At 37.3% G+C, this 18,427-nt stretch overlaps 1 protein-coding gene across 3 annotated transcripts in view; it reads right to left on the bottom strand.

Annotated features, from left to right (window-relative positions):
- The window catches only part of LOC124159588 (rho guanine nucleotide exchange factor 39), a 48,714-nt gene that overhangs the window by 28,745 nt on the left and 1,542 nt on the right, over positions 1-18,427 (bottom strand). For all 3 annotated transcript variants that reach the window (XM_046535499.1, XM_046535500.1, XM_046535498.1), the window contains exon 5: positions 11,786-11,949. In XM_046535499.1, coding sequence (XP_046391455.1) covers positions 11,786-11,949 — 164 coding nt within the window. The remainder of the gene's footprint in view (positions 1-11,785; positions 11,950-18,427) is intronic.

Genomic DNA, 18,427 nt, shown 5'->3' with positions numbered 1-18,427 from the left:
TCTATGCAACGTAACATATCTTTAACTTTTGCACCTTTCCTTTGTTTGTCAGTGCAACTTCTAAGCAGGGAGGGGATCGACAAGCGGCAATATTACGAGAGTGAAGGAAGTTATTTACGTAAAAAGTGTAAGTTATTTATAATATTTATTGTTGATATATGTATATTATGCACCAATAAAAATTCTTATCATAATTGCAAATAGTAACTGTTTGCACATTATACCATGGATTGGCGAAGAAGTGCTAAGGAGTGGCTTTCTAAAAATGCTTTTATTTTCTCGATAACTGTGAAATCAATGGCTTATGGTTGCTTTCAATACTTTGTCACGACATTGTGAATATTTAGTTCCTAAACATAGTTTTACATTAGTAAAGCTGCTTGTAGCATTTCAGCTTTGGCCTATTTCACCGAGAGTGTTTACTTTGATCCTGTTATTTATCGGAATTTTTGCAAAAAAAAATACAATGTATTTATTGCAGATGGTACGGAAGCGAGGAGTAAAATGGAAAATTTTTCATGCTGGCCGGTAGTCGATGCCGCCTGAAAGAGGTGAAATTCTCTATTCAACAGCTTTTGTAGATGATCAGCTGTATTCCACCTTCCATCAGGACCTGCAGCCATCGACGTCGAGGGAGGAAACCTCCGCAAGGACACAAACATTTCCTTCTTAACTCTCTGCCTTCTCTAGACGAATGTACACGAAGAAGAGGGAGCTCCTGGAAGAGAGCGGGATCAGGCATTCTCTGAAGACTCCGAGCTAGAAATTAGAGAGGAGGAGGGTGGGGAGGAGGTTGAACCCTCACAGTCAGGATCTCCGTTGCCTCCTTCTACGCCAAGATCCCTTTATGTCAATCACTGGCCCATCCCCTTTGTCCTATTCTTTCCCTGAACCCTCTAACTATACCGTCAGTCCTTCTCCATCCGAACGTCCTTCGCGGTGGACCCGTAGTTCAGTGACCCCTCAAAATATCACTTCCATAGAAAATCCAGCTCTCACCACTTCACCCCCTTCCAACGACCCAAGTGTTTTTTGCGTCTCCTTTTCCCAGACACCCTCTTTCGTATACAGACATACTTTCTTATAATCTTCGAAAGAATAGGTGAGGAATTGGAAACAATTGACCTATGAAGAGTTTTACCTTCATAGGCCTAAAATTTCACAAGGTAGGTATTCCTATAAACAATATATCCAACTAATGGAGCATTACTATCTTGTTTGACCTGCTTTGCTTTCGAAAATACATGAGTCGTGATTGATTCTTTAGCATTCTTCAAGCCCTACATTTTTCACCGAACACCGGCCCAAACGATTCAGAGCCTGAGTATTTCCTATAAAAAAATCCGTCCCTTTAAGATTCATTTCACTCCTCCATTGCTTCCCTAATAATTCCTTCCCGAAAGCTATGCACGCTTTTTCATTTATCGTGAACCCACCGGAAAGATTTTCCTTATAAATTCCGTCTTTCTGTCATTAGACCCTTTATTCTTTCATCCTACATTCGTTATCCCAAGCCACTTTTACCATCAATATCTCAATCTCACTTCCCTGAACTCATCCAAAAGGAAGGTGGCAGAAAGAAGAATCGATGGTGGAAGTATTGCACTATTGCGGTGCAAGCACTCTTGGGCGTAGGAAAGAGACTGCAGATATCTACATTGGCTGCTAGGTCTCCTCTACTCTGTCCCGAGCTTTTTTCTTTCTTTCATAAGAAGGCATAAATAGTATTACTATATATTTTTGTATCATATATTGCAATAGTATCATAGGTTAAATATATTATTATAAAATTTGTGAGAGAGGTATTTCCTACATTGGTAAAACATACATGACTGTACGTAGTTGTATATAATATTTAATTTAAAAATGGTCATCATTTCGATTGTATTAAATTTGTTTTGGGCAAATATAATTTTTTTTTCATGTCATGTGCTCCTTTTTTCAATACACTAGGGCTCTTACATAAATAAGAAGTAACTAGAGATTTCCAAGCACGATGGAATCAGTCTTTCCCTCATGTAATTAGAAAGAAAACGTATCGTTGCTTTCGGTAATCGGCTAAGTAATAAGGGGCATAGATGCAGCAAATCTATTCCTAGCAATGCATATTATTGAATGGTTTACTCGAATTGATATTATTATGCACCATATGAAAAAATGTTATAGCGGAAAAAATTTACATCATTTTCAGATTTTCGCAGAATATTCGTAGTAAGAACCGCGATACATGGCCTAAATGAAGATTACTTGTAAGATGTTTGCTTGCATATACTATTAGTTCCAGTTTTTATGCATTAATTTCTAACTCGGTAACATGATATTGCAAAAATATGTTATTGGCTTGAGTTCAGAAGATAGTAATGAGGAAGTTATGGGTTGATTATTTCTGTTTCCACATCCATTTTTATTTCGGCAACGGAGTCTATACCCCAATGACCCAAAAAGGACACGTATCAGCAAAATCTTTCCCCATACCTTCCCCATCTTTTTGATGTGCCGATGGCACTTCCAAAAAAGTTATTCCTAGTTCTCACAAGTGGACCGACTAAATCTTACTATCACCCCTCGCTTCATCTCCGTACCCCCTCCAACCTTAGAACAGCCAGCAGGAGTGGTGCACGTCAAGAGACACCCTAATACACCGTCGGAAAATAATCTCGAAAGCGGAGTGCCACCCATCTCAAGCACCTGCAGTAAAGGGAATGCATAATGGTTTGTGAAAACCATTTTTGTTAAATATCTGATGCTTACGGGTGGTCGTATGGGAAGAAAGGTATTGGAGCTGAAAACATGAAACGAGTGAAGGAATTTGTGACGAGAATAGTGGCTTCAGAAGAAAATGTAGATATTATTCAATGTTATCGAACCCTACCCCGATACTTGGGATTACTAGTACAAGGAATACGCTGAAATATCTTGCGCATAATTAACTTCACAATCAAACAGCTGTTCACGGTGATTCCTTGTACTTATAACTTGCATTACATCCATCTAAACTAAAAATTTCCCTATGGCAGTGGCAAAATATCAATACCAGTACCATACGATACCAGTAGAACATAACAAATTCATTTTAATCGTATTTTTTTGGATACATAGCGCAGAAAAAAAATTGAAAGAAAACGGTGGCGCGGGGAAAAAGCCGACTGTATGCAACCCGCATTACGTTTATATCCCGCTGTGCGGGTGACGTAATATCACGTCATAAATAAAAAAATTCATAGCTAACAAATTAGGGCCAAGAAAATTTTTTCATTATTTTTCCCAGCTCTTTTGGCACCCATGCATGCGTTTTGCATTAAAAAAACGACAGCCGCACCAGGGGTCGATTTTGAGTTTTACATGGTCAGCATTGAAAGTGTTAAACTTGAGAACACCCTTAGAGGTACAGGAGAGTAAAGAGCTGGGTAGGATGCATCTTGATAACCTCAGAAACTCTGGCTCCAAAACATGGGTAGGGTTAGCCAAGTATATAGAGAGACTTTCCCAGCATTCGTTAGCAAGGAGTTTATCTTGGGGTTCTGGTCGGGTTAAAAACTCCATTGTCACCAACGTTTCTAAAAGTTAATTGCTCTTCATCCTTAGGGCAGTCTGATGCAGAGATCGAACAATCGGGTTCAAACACAATATGGCCCAGAGGCCAAGCCAGATGTGATTGGTGGACGCATCTTATGATTAGGGTCAACGATTGGCTGGGGTGAAACCCTTGGTCTCTGTTTAAAGTTTTTCTTCTCACTAGTCAAATTTCAATTCCTTCTTTCACCACCCTGTCCCAGAAGCCTCGGGCGTGGCAGAGCAGTTTCACCTCTTCCCATTTGATGGCATAGTCATTGCTGATAGGTTGCTCTGCAACTGCTGACTCCTCAAGAGGTTGTGCAAGCCTCATGTGGCGTTGAAGTGCTCCTTCACCCTAGTTTCATTTAGCCCAACTTCCACTTCCACTCACTCAAATAAAACTCTATACACATCTGAAACATGCACAATCTTAATTTGGAATAGTCTGCCCCAAATCTGTCTTTTGTGGTGGTAGATGGATGGTCTTGATGTTGTATTTGCCCAGTATCATTCAAATCTAGCCCAAAACCGTAGGAACATAGGGTAGTAATACCATGGCCGCATGGAATCCAAATTCTCACATTTATCTACTTATCTTTTTAAGGCTATGGTAGTACACCCATGTCTCGTATAGCGCAATTTCGATAAGCGCAATTTCGATATAGCGCAAATTCGTTCCTTGGGGAAACATTGCAACGCAGTGTAGCCTAATCAAAAATCTTAAACGCTCTCGTGATAAAACGTGAACTTGCGCTAAGTACACACGAAATTTCTATCAATTTACGCATATTAATATCATTTCTTGCCTCAAATCTTCTTTTTTGTTTATATATTAATCGAAATTCATTGCTGCGCAATTGCCAAAAGTATTACTCGTCATTGGGTCTAGATAGCCGGCCTACCGAAGATTTATCTCGTCTCCTTAACAGAATGATAATAAATAATTTAGATCGTTAATTAAGCGTGGGGCTAGTGGAAAAGAGTTTTTTTTCAGCAATACGGTTTGAGACGTATTTTTGCCGTCGTAGGTTACCGGGCGATTGCCTTCCAGGTAGAGAGTCTACGCTAAAGCCTTCAAGGTCATCAGTACCCAGACGGCACAGGAAGTTTTCGTACCTGAATACGAGGGTGGACCATCAAGATACAAAAATCGCGCTTAGGAAGTTACTAAAAAGGTTTTGTTTCTTTATTTCCTTTAATGACGAAAAAAGATGCTAGAGGACTGGCAAATTCATATGCATCGATAAAATTGTATCTCATCGATAAAACTGTATTCGGTCTGGGACTATTTTCTTTCGCGGGTGGTGCCATCTGGTGCCATCGTGCCATATCCTCCTAGAAAGATCACATGTCTTCACAAGCCGTTGGAGCTTGCATCGTTTACGTAGCGTCTCACCACATTTCAGGGATTATTGTGGTTAAGTTTGTGAAAAATAGAGTTTCTGGTAATGGTGAAGTTTCCCTTATTCTTGAATTTCATTCACTGGGCTTCAGAAACGTGTTTGTGAGATATTTTTGTTAAAAATGCCTTTCGTGTGTGTATTGTCGGGATGTAATGGAAACTCCGGGACATGGTTCAAGATTTTAGCTTTCCAAAAGATCCTGAGTTGAAGAAGAAGTGCATTTGGGCGATAAGAAGAAAACATTTCATCCCTACGAAAAACTGTGAGGTATGTACTCTTTCTCGCTGTAATTATTTGGATGTAATTTTAAGTCAGAAGGGGCTTCGGGATGTTGATGCATCAACATCCCGAACTATTCAGTACTGAAGTACTATTCAATGCTAAAAATGGTGATTCAAAATATTGTAGCAGCAATTCTTTTGAAAATTCTTGCATTTTAGTTGTCTTTTTTGTATTAATTCATTCGGTAAACGTGTGGTTAAAGGAGAAACTAGGAATAAGCTGCCAAGTTTATAGATTCGAATATTGCTTCTTAGCTTGCCCTATGGTATATTACACGTCGGCTTTCATCATTTCAAATTATCTTATGCTATAGTTTATAACAATAAAAATATCAGGCATACAAATATTTACTATATTTACGAGCCTAGTAATTTGATTTCTCATGCAGAAATACCAAAAATTGGAAATGATTTGACCTAATAAGTTACATGGTATTTTATTATTTATTAATTTTAGGTGTGTGAGCTTCACATCGCACCTTGTGATATCAGAAAATAATCTGTGGCCTTGGACGAGAAGACGAGGAGAAAATTCTTGCTGAATTGAAGGTGCCCAGATTGGAGGAAGGTACCATTGCTTCACTGTTACCTGTCGCCAAGAAGACAGACATTGTGGCAGAAGTGACATATTTGTGGATGTGGATTTGATTTGTGCAAGTTGATACTGTGATAGTGGACGTTCATCGGAGAAAGTATTGTCGAAGATAGTTTTTATGTATCGACCTGTCCTCTTCTAAATAATTTTCTATTCGAAAGAGAATAAGAGTAATTGTTTCGCTAAATTAGATGTGGAATAGAAGAGGAAATTGGAAATATTATTGTGGTTGACAATAGAAAATACATAATATATGTATTATATTTCTGTGGGTTTTTTCTTTCCTGCCTCGTTAAAATTTCTTGTGGTGGTGACTTCATGCAAAGTAAGTAAAAAATCGGAGGTGTGATCTAAGAGATACCATGTTTTATTTTACAAGCGTTTATGCTGGTGATTTGGCAAGACTTTCATATTTTTAATAGGTTGATACATTTACTGCAGTGACCTAGAGACTTTTACTTCCCCCAATTAATTTTTCAAATACTTTAGCGCCTGATATGGGTAAGTTTTAGTAGTTGAGACTGAACTATACGTTAATTTTTGCTTGTATTTTGATGAATTCGATCATACTAATAGCAGATGTGTCAGCAATCCTGTTTCATCGGCAATTTTTATTTAAAAATTTTATTTCGTCAGGCTTTAGGGTAAGCCTTTTAATGCTCGTGGGCTATGTGATGTCTTATTTAGTGTCAAAATTAATAAGAATTTACTCTTATTAACATCTCAAGGTTTCCATGTAAGTACGAGCCACTTAAGAATGCTGGGGATGCGTGAATTAGCCTTGAGAATCTCATTTCTCGCAGTTATTTAAGTGGCCGAGTAAGTTTTGTAAGTTCTCAATAGGTAAATAGTACTGTATCATGGTAATTAGAATTCATGATATAGTATTATTTACCTATTGAGAACTTACAATTCATAATGATTCATAACTTTCTCATCGATTGAGATTAGCCTGAGTGCTGTGTTCCTCCGCGCTTTGTATCCTATCGTACGTGCTTTGTAGCGGACATTCACATGCTGCGTACGCGCTTCGTCGACAGGCCGCGAATGGAAAGTATCCATTGACGAAAAGCGACGAAACGGCATATTATCCCCGTAGTCAATGGGTACTATGTACATACGAATTAGATACGGAGGGTTCTGTGGCGTCTGGGTATTCACGGGGGAGAAATGGAGCGGTGACCGAGTTGCGCATGAATAGCATCAACACATAAAAGGGTCCGCTATAGTGTCTCAAACACAATGGCTTCGTTCCCTCCCCGCAGTCATAGCCCTTCTGCGTCTCAGGAATACAGTTCAGCAGAAGGTGATTTAGATAGAGCCATACAGGGTAAAAACCAAGAGAATATGGCAAAAAATAGGAATGCTTGTAGAAAAATCAAGAATTTATCAAGAAAAACCATTAACCTAGAAGAGGACTTGAGAGAGGTCAATTGCTTTGAAAATGGAGAGCGTCAAAGCGATATTGCGCGGAAGTTTAAACTCACGATGCCTTATTCTGAATAAAGACGAAGCTAAAATATCAGTGACCTCAGCCGCACCAACTTCAACCAAGCGGTCTACACATACGGAAAGTTCATGGTGAATCAGTACCAAAAGACGAGAGTGGTAATCGCTCCGAGACATTAAGTGGTTCGGTTGGTTCCAGAATTTAAACGGCAAGCAGGTATTTTCAGTGCGGCGATATCAGGTGAATCTGCAAGTGTTGATAGCGCAGCCACCACAACATTTTCTGATGAACTCCAAGCTGTTATTGAAAGTGGCTCCTTTCCCCCTCAACTAGTTTTAAGTGTTGATGAGACGATATTCTTTTGGAAAAGAATGCATTCTCGTTCATTCATTTTCAGGGAAGGAAAACCTGGGTCAGGTTTCAAGGCATTTAAAGACTGTTTCACGTAGCTGCTAATGACTCGGAGGACTTCAAATTAAAAGGATTTATCATTCATAAACTCCGCTAGCTATGAAATGGCATTTAAAGTAGCATTTTCCTGTCATTTCGATGAGCGACAAAAGGGCCTGGGTGACACAATAGTTGTTTTTAGACTAGTTTGAAAAATCATCAATTGCCGGCAACGCATTACGATCCCCTGAGATAGAAGATGTTAGCCCACCCGCACGACAGGACGGAATTTCGAAAGCACGTAAGAATTTTTTTTAACGTGAATAAAAGTCTTTGAATGCGTGAATACTATCTTTATAGATGTTTTAAACTATAAATATTTATAGAAATAATGTTTTCTAAGGCTTTTTATGGGAATATAGATGTTTTAGAGGAAATTCAATACCCAAGACCTATGCTACCAGGAACGCACCCCTATCTTCCCTATGTTAAACTTAAAACGCTCTCGTATAACGCAAATTCGTATAGCGCAAAGACCCCAAGGAACGCATCCCTTGCGCTATACGAGACATGGGTGTACAACCATTATCTTGGTACATAATGGTAGTCTTTGGCCTAACTATGCAAAATAGTGAATAATGACCATTTATAGAGAATGATGGAATGAGACTTTTTTAATTGTTGTTTTTATATATTTGAAGGCTCTGTTAAGTCTCTGATACACTTGAGGTTACCTTGGAGAAGAGTGTGCATTCATTGTGGAGTTGAGGGTATCATCAGAGAAATACAAGATATTTTTTTTCAACTGCATGATACATACTAATGGAAAACCCTGATTTTAAGTTGTGCCTTTTTTAAAGGTGAGTCTTGAAGATTTTACGAGGCAGAAGAAGCACTCCCTAACGGGAGCATTGACAATAAAGCATTGTGTAGAGGACTTAACTTCCCTAGAATGATGCTTATCTATTGTTTTTTTATTGATTTATAAATAATTTTAGGTAACTTTTTCATGAATTACACATGCCTGATTGCTCTATACATTTTACAGAAAAAAATTTCCGTCTGTCATTGTAAAAAATGCCATGTAAGGAGAGACGTTTTGGTCAAATGAAAAGGGATCAATGCCTAAATGATTTACATATTTGATCTTCTTAGCAGTGTGTTAGTTGTGATTAAAGCAGTGAGGATTATACAATTTTGCCAAAACATTGAGCTCTGCAAAAGTCCTCTCACAGAGGGATTCTGATTGAGGTCAATCTGCACCCACATGCAATGGCAGGGTCATAATGTTGTCAATGACAATAATATGTAGTAATGTCTGGATTGGGAAACTGATTCGCCTAGATCCTCCAAACCATCCATTTACTCGTTTCCCTGGAATGTCTGCTCTTTTAGGTGGGAATATAAGTAGGCTTTCTGCTTTTGAACTTTTTTTGAAGTGAAATGATTGATAATGCTGTAAATGTGACTTACAGGTATGGATCAAGTGATTGTGAATTAAAGTGTACCTTAAAATGAGCTCAGAGTGTACTTTGCCCCTGTAAAATTGATGGGTACTGTTGAAAAACCTCTTAAAATGTATAGGCTCAAAGTTGAAAGCATAAGTACTCCATAATTTGGTACTGTTATGCCTAAAAAAAAGGTTTTTGAAAAGTAAGCAGATATAATTTGCAAACAACTTACAGTTCATAACAATGATCCTCTTAGAAAATTGAAGCCAGAGTTGACATGACAGATACTAATTTTATTCAATGCTTACATTCCAATGTCTTCCACATATATTGATGAATAGCTACTGAAGTGTAGAGGCAGGCTGCATTCCATTTAGTATATCAGATCTAAGAAAGCAAGATTACGTAATTCTAGTTATGGATACATTCACAATTTCAAAATTTATGTGGGGAAAGACAAGGTATGAGATAAAAATTTTCTTGGAGTATTAAGAATTTAATACCCAAAGTTGTCCTCATATCAATGCAAAAAGCATCATGCTCCCACTGTCTTTCAAGCTAAGCAAGGCAGCAAGAGACGAACATGTCCAATCTTGCATGTGACGTTGTTGCCTTCAAAGTGAAGTTAGGCGAGCTTTTCGATGTATGCAGATTGCATCGCCTGCAGTTTCCAGTCCGTCTCGTCTAGTTTGGACCTTGAGGAAGTCTAAGAGTCTGAGTCCGTCTCGTCTAGTAACACCTTGTGGAAGTCTAACGCAGTGTGTCTGATGGAAAACATGTACTTATCTGTTGGGTGCGTAAATTAGCGCGTTCAAACAGGATGTTTGGTTTGTTCCGTTACCATGCCTTCCTCAGACCCCTCCCTGTTTACTAAAGCTAATCGCTTACATTTGATAGTTTAATGTAATTAAGTTCCAGTTTTAAAAATAAGGAAATCCATATTTTTCCATTTATCAACACTTTGCCTGTTTCTGTTTTTTTTCAGAGAAAAATCAAAATCCATAACCCATTTGTAGACATTGTCTGTTGACCCTAATTTTTTTTAAAGCCGATGTCCCACGGTCAATTTTGCATCAAAATTTTTGGACAAAAATTTTGATGCAACTGGACGGGGGTGTCCCACGATGCATCTCATTTTGATCAAAAACAAACGAAAGATGATATATGTAAACAGATTTGGAAACTTGTGGAGGTGAAGGATTCTGTCTTTTTTAGCAGGCGAAATTGTCTGAACAGGCCTCTTGAGCATTAACAAGGTGAAAAAAAGAAAACAGAAGGAATGCTGAACTTGGTCATGGCTGGAAAGGGGGTAAGTGTTGGAATAAGCATGCTAAACATGTTGGAGAAGGAGTTGGTCGCTGATGTTCCCGTATATTATCGATAATAATTGACGATAAGTGATGATATTTTCATATCCCTTATCAGCAAGGTTGAGGGCAGAATAAAACGGCTGGATACAAACTTGAGGCAGTTTATTCCCACGGCAAAAATGTTATTAATAAATGATGGACATTGTGGTTGAGAAGATGTTATGAATAGTGCTGTAAACGTGCATTTAAATCACATTTTTTCTCTCCTAATCTAGCAGTTGCTAACATAAAGGTCCTTATCCTATAATCATAAAGATAGAAACGGGCAGCTGTAGTGTTACACAGGTTAGTCGTCAGTCCATATTAGTCATTTCTCCAGCTGCTCACTCGCTCGCATTGTATGCCCTCCACAAAGCTAACCTGTAGAATTCAGCATCGATACCTTAAGTAAATCTTTTATTCTTTCCAAAACATCCCTCCTTGTATTTCGATTCTAATATCGCATCCTTCTTATTAAAGATCAACTCATTATTACGGATTCCCTAGTTGAGAGTTTCCATCGCCTATCGAGACCAATTTCTGCTCATTTTTACTTTTAGGACCACAACAGGGGATGAAATAGACGATCACGAACGTGTATATAGAAAAAACTCAACGGGTTTCGATCTTTTCAGGTCTTTATCTAGAGGTTTACGATAATGATAATGACCTGAAAAGGTGGAAATCGGTTAGCTTTTTGATGCATAATGTGTGGAATACAACAACTTTTATTTTTGTGTCCATAATATATATATTTATTAATTAAAATGCTCATGCAGACGATAAATAAGTTTAACCTATGTGGCCTGTGTGTCAGCGCTTGGCGATGCTTTTTTGTCTATGGCCCTGTGATTTGGTTGGTTTCATCCAATTGGATGAAAATTTAGAACCTGTCCTATCCATTTGTACAAATCGGTGTTTTGTACAAACGATAGGACCAAAAGCCAGTTGGATGAAATTTTGACCGTGGGACAGGGTGCGCGTCAGTTGCATCAAATTTTGATGCAAATATTTTGGTGCAAATTTGGCCGTGGGACATCGGCTTAATATTCATAAACTTATGAGAAAATGGCTAAATGGGGATGACTATTGTGCCTTATCTTTCCCATACACCCATCAAATTCTTCGAATGAATATCGATTTTGGGCTTGATCCCCATCTCTTACCATTAAAATTGTGGTTTAAATACTTTTTACTCATATAAATTAAAGCAGACCCCCCACAACTCTCCACTGAAGTTGAGCTGACCAAATTTTGCTAATGAGAAGCCTAATGAAAGTCAAAGGAAAACTAACAGATGCTCATACAAACCTTCATGAGTTTCCCAGCTTTAATAAATCTCCTACCAGGAGAAACTATCAATGGTTTTCCTTTACTAAAGGATTTCTGTAGAGCCACCATCTTTTTCATATTCTCCTGTTCCAGAATTAATTGGTTGATGTGCTGAGCAGTGGATTCTACTTGTTGATACGAATCTGAAAAAATGCAATAAATATCCAAAGAATATTTGCCCTTCTAAATATCTACATCAGTTCAACCAGAATGAGAACTGCTACATTTAAATACATTTTAAAATGTTCTGCTATTCTCCATAATAGCAATCATTCCCAGTATAATTTATATTGCGGTCATTCTACACCAACTGAACCAGAGTCCCATGCACACAAAGTTACATTTTTACCGAAGGCTTTGGTGGCCTTGGTGGGTATGTCTCCGCATTCTGCATTTCTCTGGCTCTTGCATGAGCTCATGCAGTAGCTCACCAGAATAGTTTTGCTGATCATCACCTATCAGAATCTTCACGTCATAGGTGCCGTTATTTTAATTAAGGTGATAAGAGAATATTGGTTCTATAAGAAGCAAAACAGGGAGAAATAATGGCAAACCCTCACAGAGAGTGTAAGAGAAGTTGAAACCAGAATGTAAACTTTAGTTATGTAATTATTATTATTTTTTTCTTTTCTTGACCTTATTTAATATATAATATGGTATTTCCTGGAGTATAGGTCATTTAAACAAAAGTTAGCAGCCAACGTTTCGATTTATTTTCTTAAATCATCTTCAGGGCTATGTTAGAAAAAGTGTGAAACAATATAAAATACAGAGAATAAGACGATACACAATATTTATACATAAAGAAGGAACAATTGGGTTTTATTTATATAATACAATATAATTTAAAGAAATATGTATGTATAAACATATATATAAGAACAGAATGTATTATACAAAAAATTTTGACATACCTCTAAACTTTGAACATATTTATTTATGTTTTGTTTCTAAGGTATTGTCACAACCTAGGTTACCATTAATTTTGATGTCAGAAAAAAAAATACATTAATACATTACATACATTTGTCATTTTTTTTACATCAAAATTAGTGGTAACCTAGGTTGTGGCAATACCTTAGAAACAAAACATAAATAAATATGTTCAAAGTTTAGAGGTATGTCAAAATTTTTTGTATATTACATTCTGTTCTTATATATGTATATGTTTATATATACATATTTCTTTAAATTATATTATATTTTAAAAAAAACCCAATTGTTCCTTCTTTATGTATAAATATTGTGTATCGTCTTATTCTCTGTATTTTATATTGTTTCACACTTTTTCTAACATAGCCCTGAAGATGATTTAAGAAAATAAATCGAAACGTTGGCTGCTAACTTTTGTTTAAATGACCTATACTCCAGGAAATACCATATTATTTATTTATGTACCCAGACGGCACAGAACCCTCCGTATCTAATTCGTATGTACATAGTACCCATTGACTACGGGGATACTATGCCGCTCTGTCGCTTTTCGTCAATGGATAATTTCCATTCGCGGCCTGTCGACGAAGCGCGTACGCAGCATGTGAATGTCCGCTATGAAGCACGTACGATAGGATACGAAGCGCGCAGGAACACAGCACTCAGGCTAATCTCAATCGATTGGGTCGAAAATTAGATATATCGTAACTCGCACGATCGAAAAATGTATCGAACGCAACACAATCGATAGCTACCAACCGTAGCGAGAATGTTATGAATCATTATGAATTGCAAGTTCTCAATAGGTAAATAATACTATATCATGAATTCTAATTACCATGATACAGTACTATTTACCTATTGAGAACTTACAAAACTTATTCGGCCAAATAACTGCGAAAAATGAGATTCTCAAGGCTAATTCACGCATCCCCAGCATCCAGCATTCTTAAGTGGCTCGTACTTACTTGGAAACCTTGAGATGCTAATAAGAGTAAATTCTTATTAATTTTGACACTAAATAAGACATCACATAGCCCACGAGCATTAAAAAGCTTACCCTAAAGCCTGACGAAATAAAATTTTTAAATAAAAATTGCCGATGAAACAGGATTGCTGACACATCTGCTATTAGTATGATCGAATTCATCAAAATGCAAGCAAAAATTAACGTATAGTTCAGTCTCAGCTACTAAAACTTACCCATATCAGGCGCTAAAGTATTTGAAAAATTATTTGGGATGAGTAAAAGTCTCTAGGTCACTGCAGTAAATGTATCAACCTATTAAAAATATGAAAGTCCTGCCAAATCACCAGCATAAACGCTTGTAAAATAAAACATGGTATCTCTTAGATCACACCTCCGATTTTTTACTTACTTTGCATGAAGTCACCACCACAAGAAATTTTAAAGAGGCAGGAAAGAAAAAACCCACAGAAATACAATACATATATTATGTATTTTCTATTGTCAACCACAATAATATTTCCAATTTTCTCTTCTATCCCACATCTAATTTAGCGAAACAATTACTCTTATTCTCTTTCGAATAGAAAATTATTTAGAAGAGGACAGGTCGATACATAAAAACTATCTTCGACAATACTTTCTCCGATGAACGTCCACTATCACAGTATCAACTTGCACAAATCAAATCCACATCCACAAATATGTCACTTCTGCCACAATGTCTGTCTTCTTGGCGACAGGTAACAGTGAAGCAATGGTACCTTCCTCCAATCTGGGCACCTTCAATTCAGCAAGAATTTTCTCCTCGTCTTCTCGTCCAAGGCCACAGATTATTTTCTGATATCACAAGGTACGATGTGAAGCTCACACACCTAAAATTAATAAATAATAAAATACCATGTAACTTATTAGGTCAAATCATTTCCAATTTTTGGTATTTCTGCATGAGAAATCAAATTACTAGGCTCGTAAATATAGTAAATATTTGTATGCCTGATATTTTTATTGTTTTAAACTATAGCATAAGATAATTTGAAATGATGAAAGCCGACGTGTAATACACCATAGGGCAAGCTAAGAAGCAATATTCGATCCAATAAACTTGGCAGCTTATTCCTAGTTTCTCCTTTAACCACACGTTTACCGAATGAATTAATACAAAAAAGACAACTAAAATGCAAGAATTTTCAAAAGAATTGCTGCTACAATATTTTCAATCACCATTTTTAGTACTGAATAGTACTATAATACTGAATAGTTCGGGATGTTGATGCATCAACATCCCGAAGCCACTTCTAACTTAAAATTACATCCAAATAATTACAGCGAGAAAGAGTACATACCTCACAGTTTTCCGTAAGGGTGAAATGTTTTCTTCTTATCGCCCAAATGCACTTCTTCTTCAACTCAGGATCTTTTGGAAAGCTAAAAACTTGAACCATGTCCCGGACTTTCCATTACATCCAGACAATACACACACGAACTTATTCCCAGATGTCGTATAACAAAATATTTTGGGGTTCATCACCTCACACATCCATTAGAATTATATTTTAAAAAAAACTTAATGACGCTCCCTCCAGCCCCATCTTTAAAACTTTGAAGATCCTCCCATCACCATGTGTCTATTTATTATCTCTGCTAATTTTTACGTTTAAAAATCTGGACATGTTTGAAATTAACTCCAGTTTTCATAATCATGAAACCAGAAATAGGCAAAGCCTTCACTATAATACAGTGAGGACAAACAGAACTAAATTAGGTCCAAGAGAAATGGGACTCAGAACAAACAATAAACTCCCACACCATTTGAAAAAACAATGTAAGTCATTGGTATCTTTTAAAAGGAAGTTGAAAGCATTCGTGCTCGAAAAGAATTATTATTCTGTTACGGAATAGCTGACGGACTGCACAATTTAGTGCTTCTTTTTATTTTTTGAAAATATATTAGGTATATGTGAAAATACTTACTTGTACATAACATTTCCACTATACGTTTCTAATCTAATAAATTGTATGAATCTCCTCCCCCCCCCTTTTTTTTGACTTGTCTTATATCTTCTTGTAGATCCTTGGACAAAAAAATATTAATATTATTATTGATATTCATTCTTTTCAATTTTAGGGAATGTCATATCATCTTACATGCTTTGATGATTTATGAATTCTCTGTTTAATGGAATTCATTTGTAATGTCCCTTTGAATGATGTGACCACGATTATAGCATCCAAGAGACTGCCACTGGGATTGGCGCCTTCTCCTTTATTGGGTAACAATTGACGATCACTTAGCATTTACATCACACCATTATGAACATATGTTTGTAAAGCACGTTTTCATACTAAATCACTTGCAATCATTGATCCCTTAATGTGGATGCAAATCACTTCTTTTTAATGACATGATAAAATCAAATGATTGCTCATAAATGCATTGTATTAGTATTTAACAAGTATGTATCAGGGATCTCCAAAGGGAGGCAACACTAGGGCTCCAGTTCAGTATAATTTTTTGAGTACCATCAATTAATATAGAAAATTTAATATAATTCATTGGTGATCTTTTCAATAAAAACCATCATTTTTATCAGCATTGGGTATGAGATGTTGTTTTGCTAATAAATTCTCTCTTATTGAATAGGTATGAACATTTACATTCTAAAAGTTCTCTCTGTTAGTGCTTAAATTAGCTGTAACCCTATTGGAAATATTCACTTCCGTTCAATTGTTAAGTGAAAAATTTCGATAGAAAATAGGAAATTCAATTGAATTTCCATATACTCAATGGAAAAGTGACAAATTGCAATTGAATGGAATGGAATATTTCCAATTATCTGTAAAAGGGAGCAAATAGAACCGTTGAGGGGGCACACCAGCTGACTCACCTGATGATAGTTAAACAAAATACCCAGACGGCACAGGAAGTTTTCGTACCTGAATACGAGGGTGGACCATCAAGATACAAAAATCGCGCTTAGGAAGTTACTAAAAAGGTTTTGTTTCTTTATTTCCTTTAATGACGAAAAAATATGCAAGAGGACTGGCAAATTCATATGCATCGATAAAATTGTATCTCATCGATAAAACTGTATTCGGTCTGGGACTATTTTCTTTCGCGGGTGGTGCCATCGTGCCATATCCTCCTAGAAAGATCACATGCCTTCACAAGCTGGCACAAGCCGTTGGAGATCGCATCGTTTACGTCACGTCTCACCACATTTCAGGGATTTTTGTGGTTAAGTTTGTGAAAAATAGAGTGTCTGGTAATGGTGAAGTTTCCCTTATTCTTTAATTTCATTCACTGGGCTTCAGAAACGTGTTTGTGAGATATTTTTGTTAAAAATGTGTTTGGGACCTTTTGTTTGATTTCGGAGAGGAGGAAAGCTTCAGAGTGGGTGAGGTGAGTGCTGAATGGAGGGGGATAGCGGATTGTGGGAAATGCCCTAAGGATGCTATCCCACGGCACTGAGGATCTCCTGATGGGGGACACCTGGGATTTTCGGATTTTTTGCACCCGATCAATTTCGATTCCCCACGTCGAACTCTTTTCACCGCTCCAACCCGCAAATTTGATGTAGTTCGTCAGCTCGCCTAAAACGACGCTGCACGCACTATACGACTAGAGTTCTCCTCATTTTTCCGAGTCAACTACCAACGACGTGCGAGCGACACTGTATGACGCGAAATTCAAAGTATTCGAGGTATTCGAGACGGTACCTTTGGCATAACTATTCGAGATCTCGAATATCGAATACTTTCTAGTATTCGAGCATAGGCGGATCCAGGGGGGGGGGGGCACGGGGGCATGGGCCCCCCCCAGACCCTTAAAAATATGCTAGATTTTTTAAAACGGTCCCATTATCATTTCGTTCGTTTTGTATGGCGAGGTATCCTTGTGCCCCCCCCTGAACAAAATCCTGGATACTGCCTTGCTTGTGCCCCTCCCAGAAAGAAATCCTGGATCCGCCCCTGTATTCGAGTATTCGCGGATACTATTCGCACATCTCTAATTAAAATACTTTCCAGATGACTTTTACGACCAAATTGAACAATATGTTACTTTTCAGTTTTTAATTTCAGTTCATCATCAATGCACCAGTGAAGAGTGATTTCATTTGCAGATTTAGAACTCATGATAATGTCATTTTGTGATGGGGCAGAAAGGAAGATGCTTCTGTCATCAGAGTATATTATGACTTTAGCAGTAGGAATATTGGAAAAGGATGCTGGCAAATCGTTTATGTGCATTAGAAAAAGAACTGGGCCCAATATGGAACCTTGAGGTACACCAACAGAAGTGGTACTACTCTCCGGGCAATATCTATTACAATCGACAGTCAATCGAGTGACACAGCTTGTGTTCGATTGGTGAGCTAGGAGTGAAGCCATTTATTTGTTAGCTATACCTCTCACGCCCAGTTAATTTACTTTGTTGAGAAGGCAGGAGAGATAAACATAATCAAACGCCTTAGGAAAGTCATAGAAGATTCCCATTGTTTTTTGTTTGTGGTCAAGAGAAGACAATAAGAAGTCAGTGGCTTGAAGTAAGGCAGTATAAGTGGAATGTTTTTTTCGAAACCCATGCTGATTAGAAGACAATTGGGAAAATTTTTCTAATAATGAATTGGTTATAGAAAATCTTTTCAATGACTTTCAACAGAAAATTTTGAAGCGCAATTGGTCTATAATTATTTAAGTTATTAGAGCATCCCTTATTT

Source organism: Ischnura elegans, chromosome 5 (genome assembly GCF_921293095.1).
Source record: "Ischnura elegans chromosome 5, ioIscEleg1.1, whole genome shotgun sequence".
Lineage (NCBI taxonomy): Eukaryota > Metazoa > Arthropoda > Insecta > Odonata > Coenagrionidae > Ischnura > Ischnura elegans.
The sequence above is the reverse complement of the archived record's forward strand: the minus strand, read 5'-3'. Positions and strand labels throughout refer to the sequence as shown.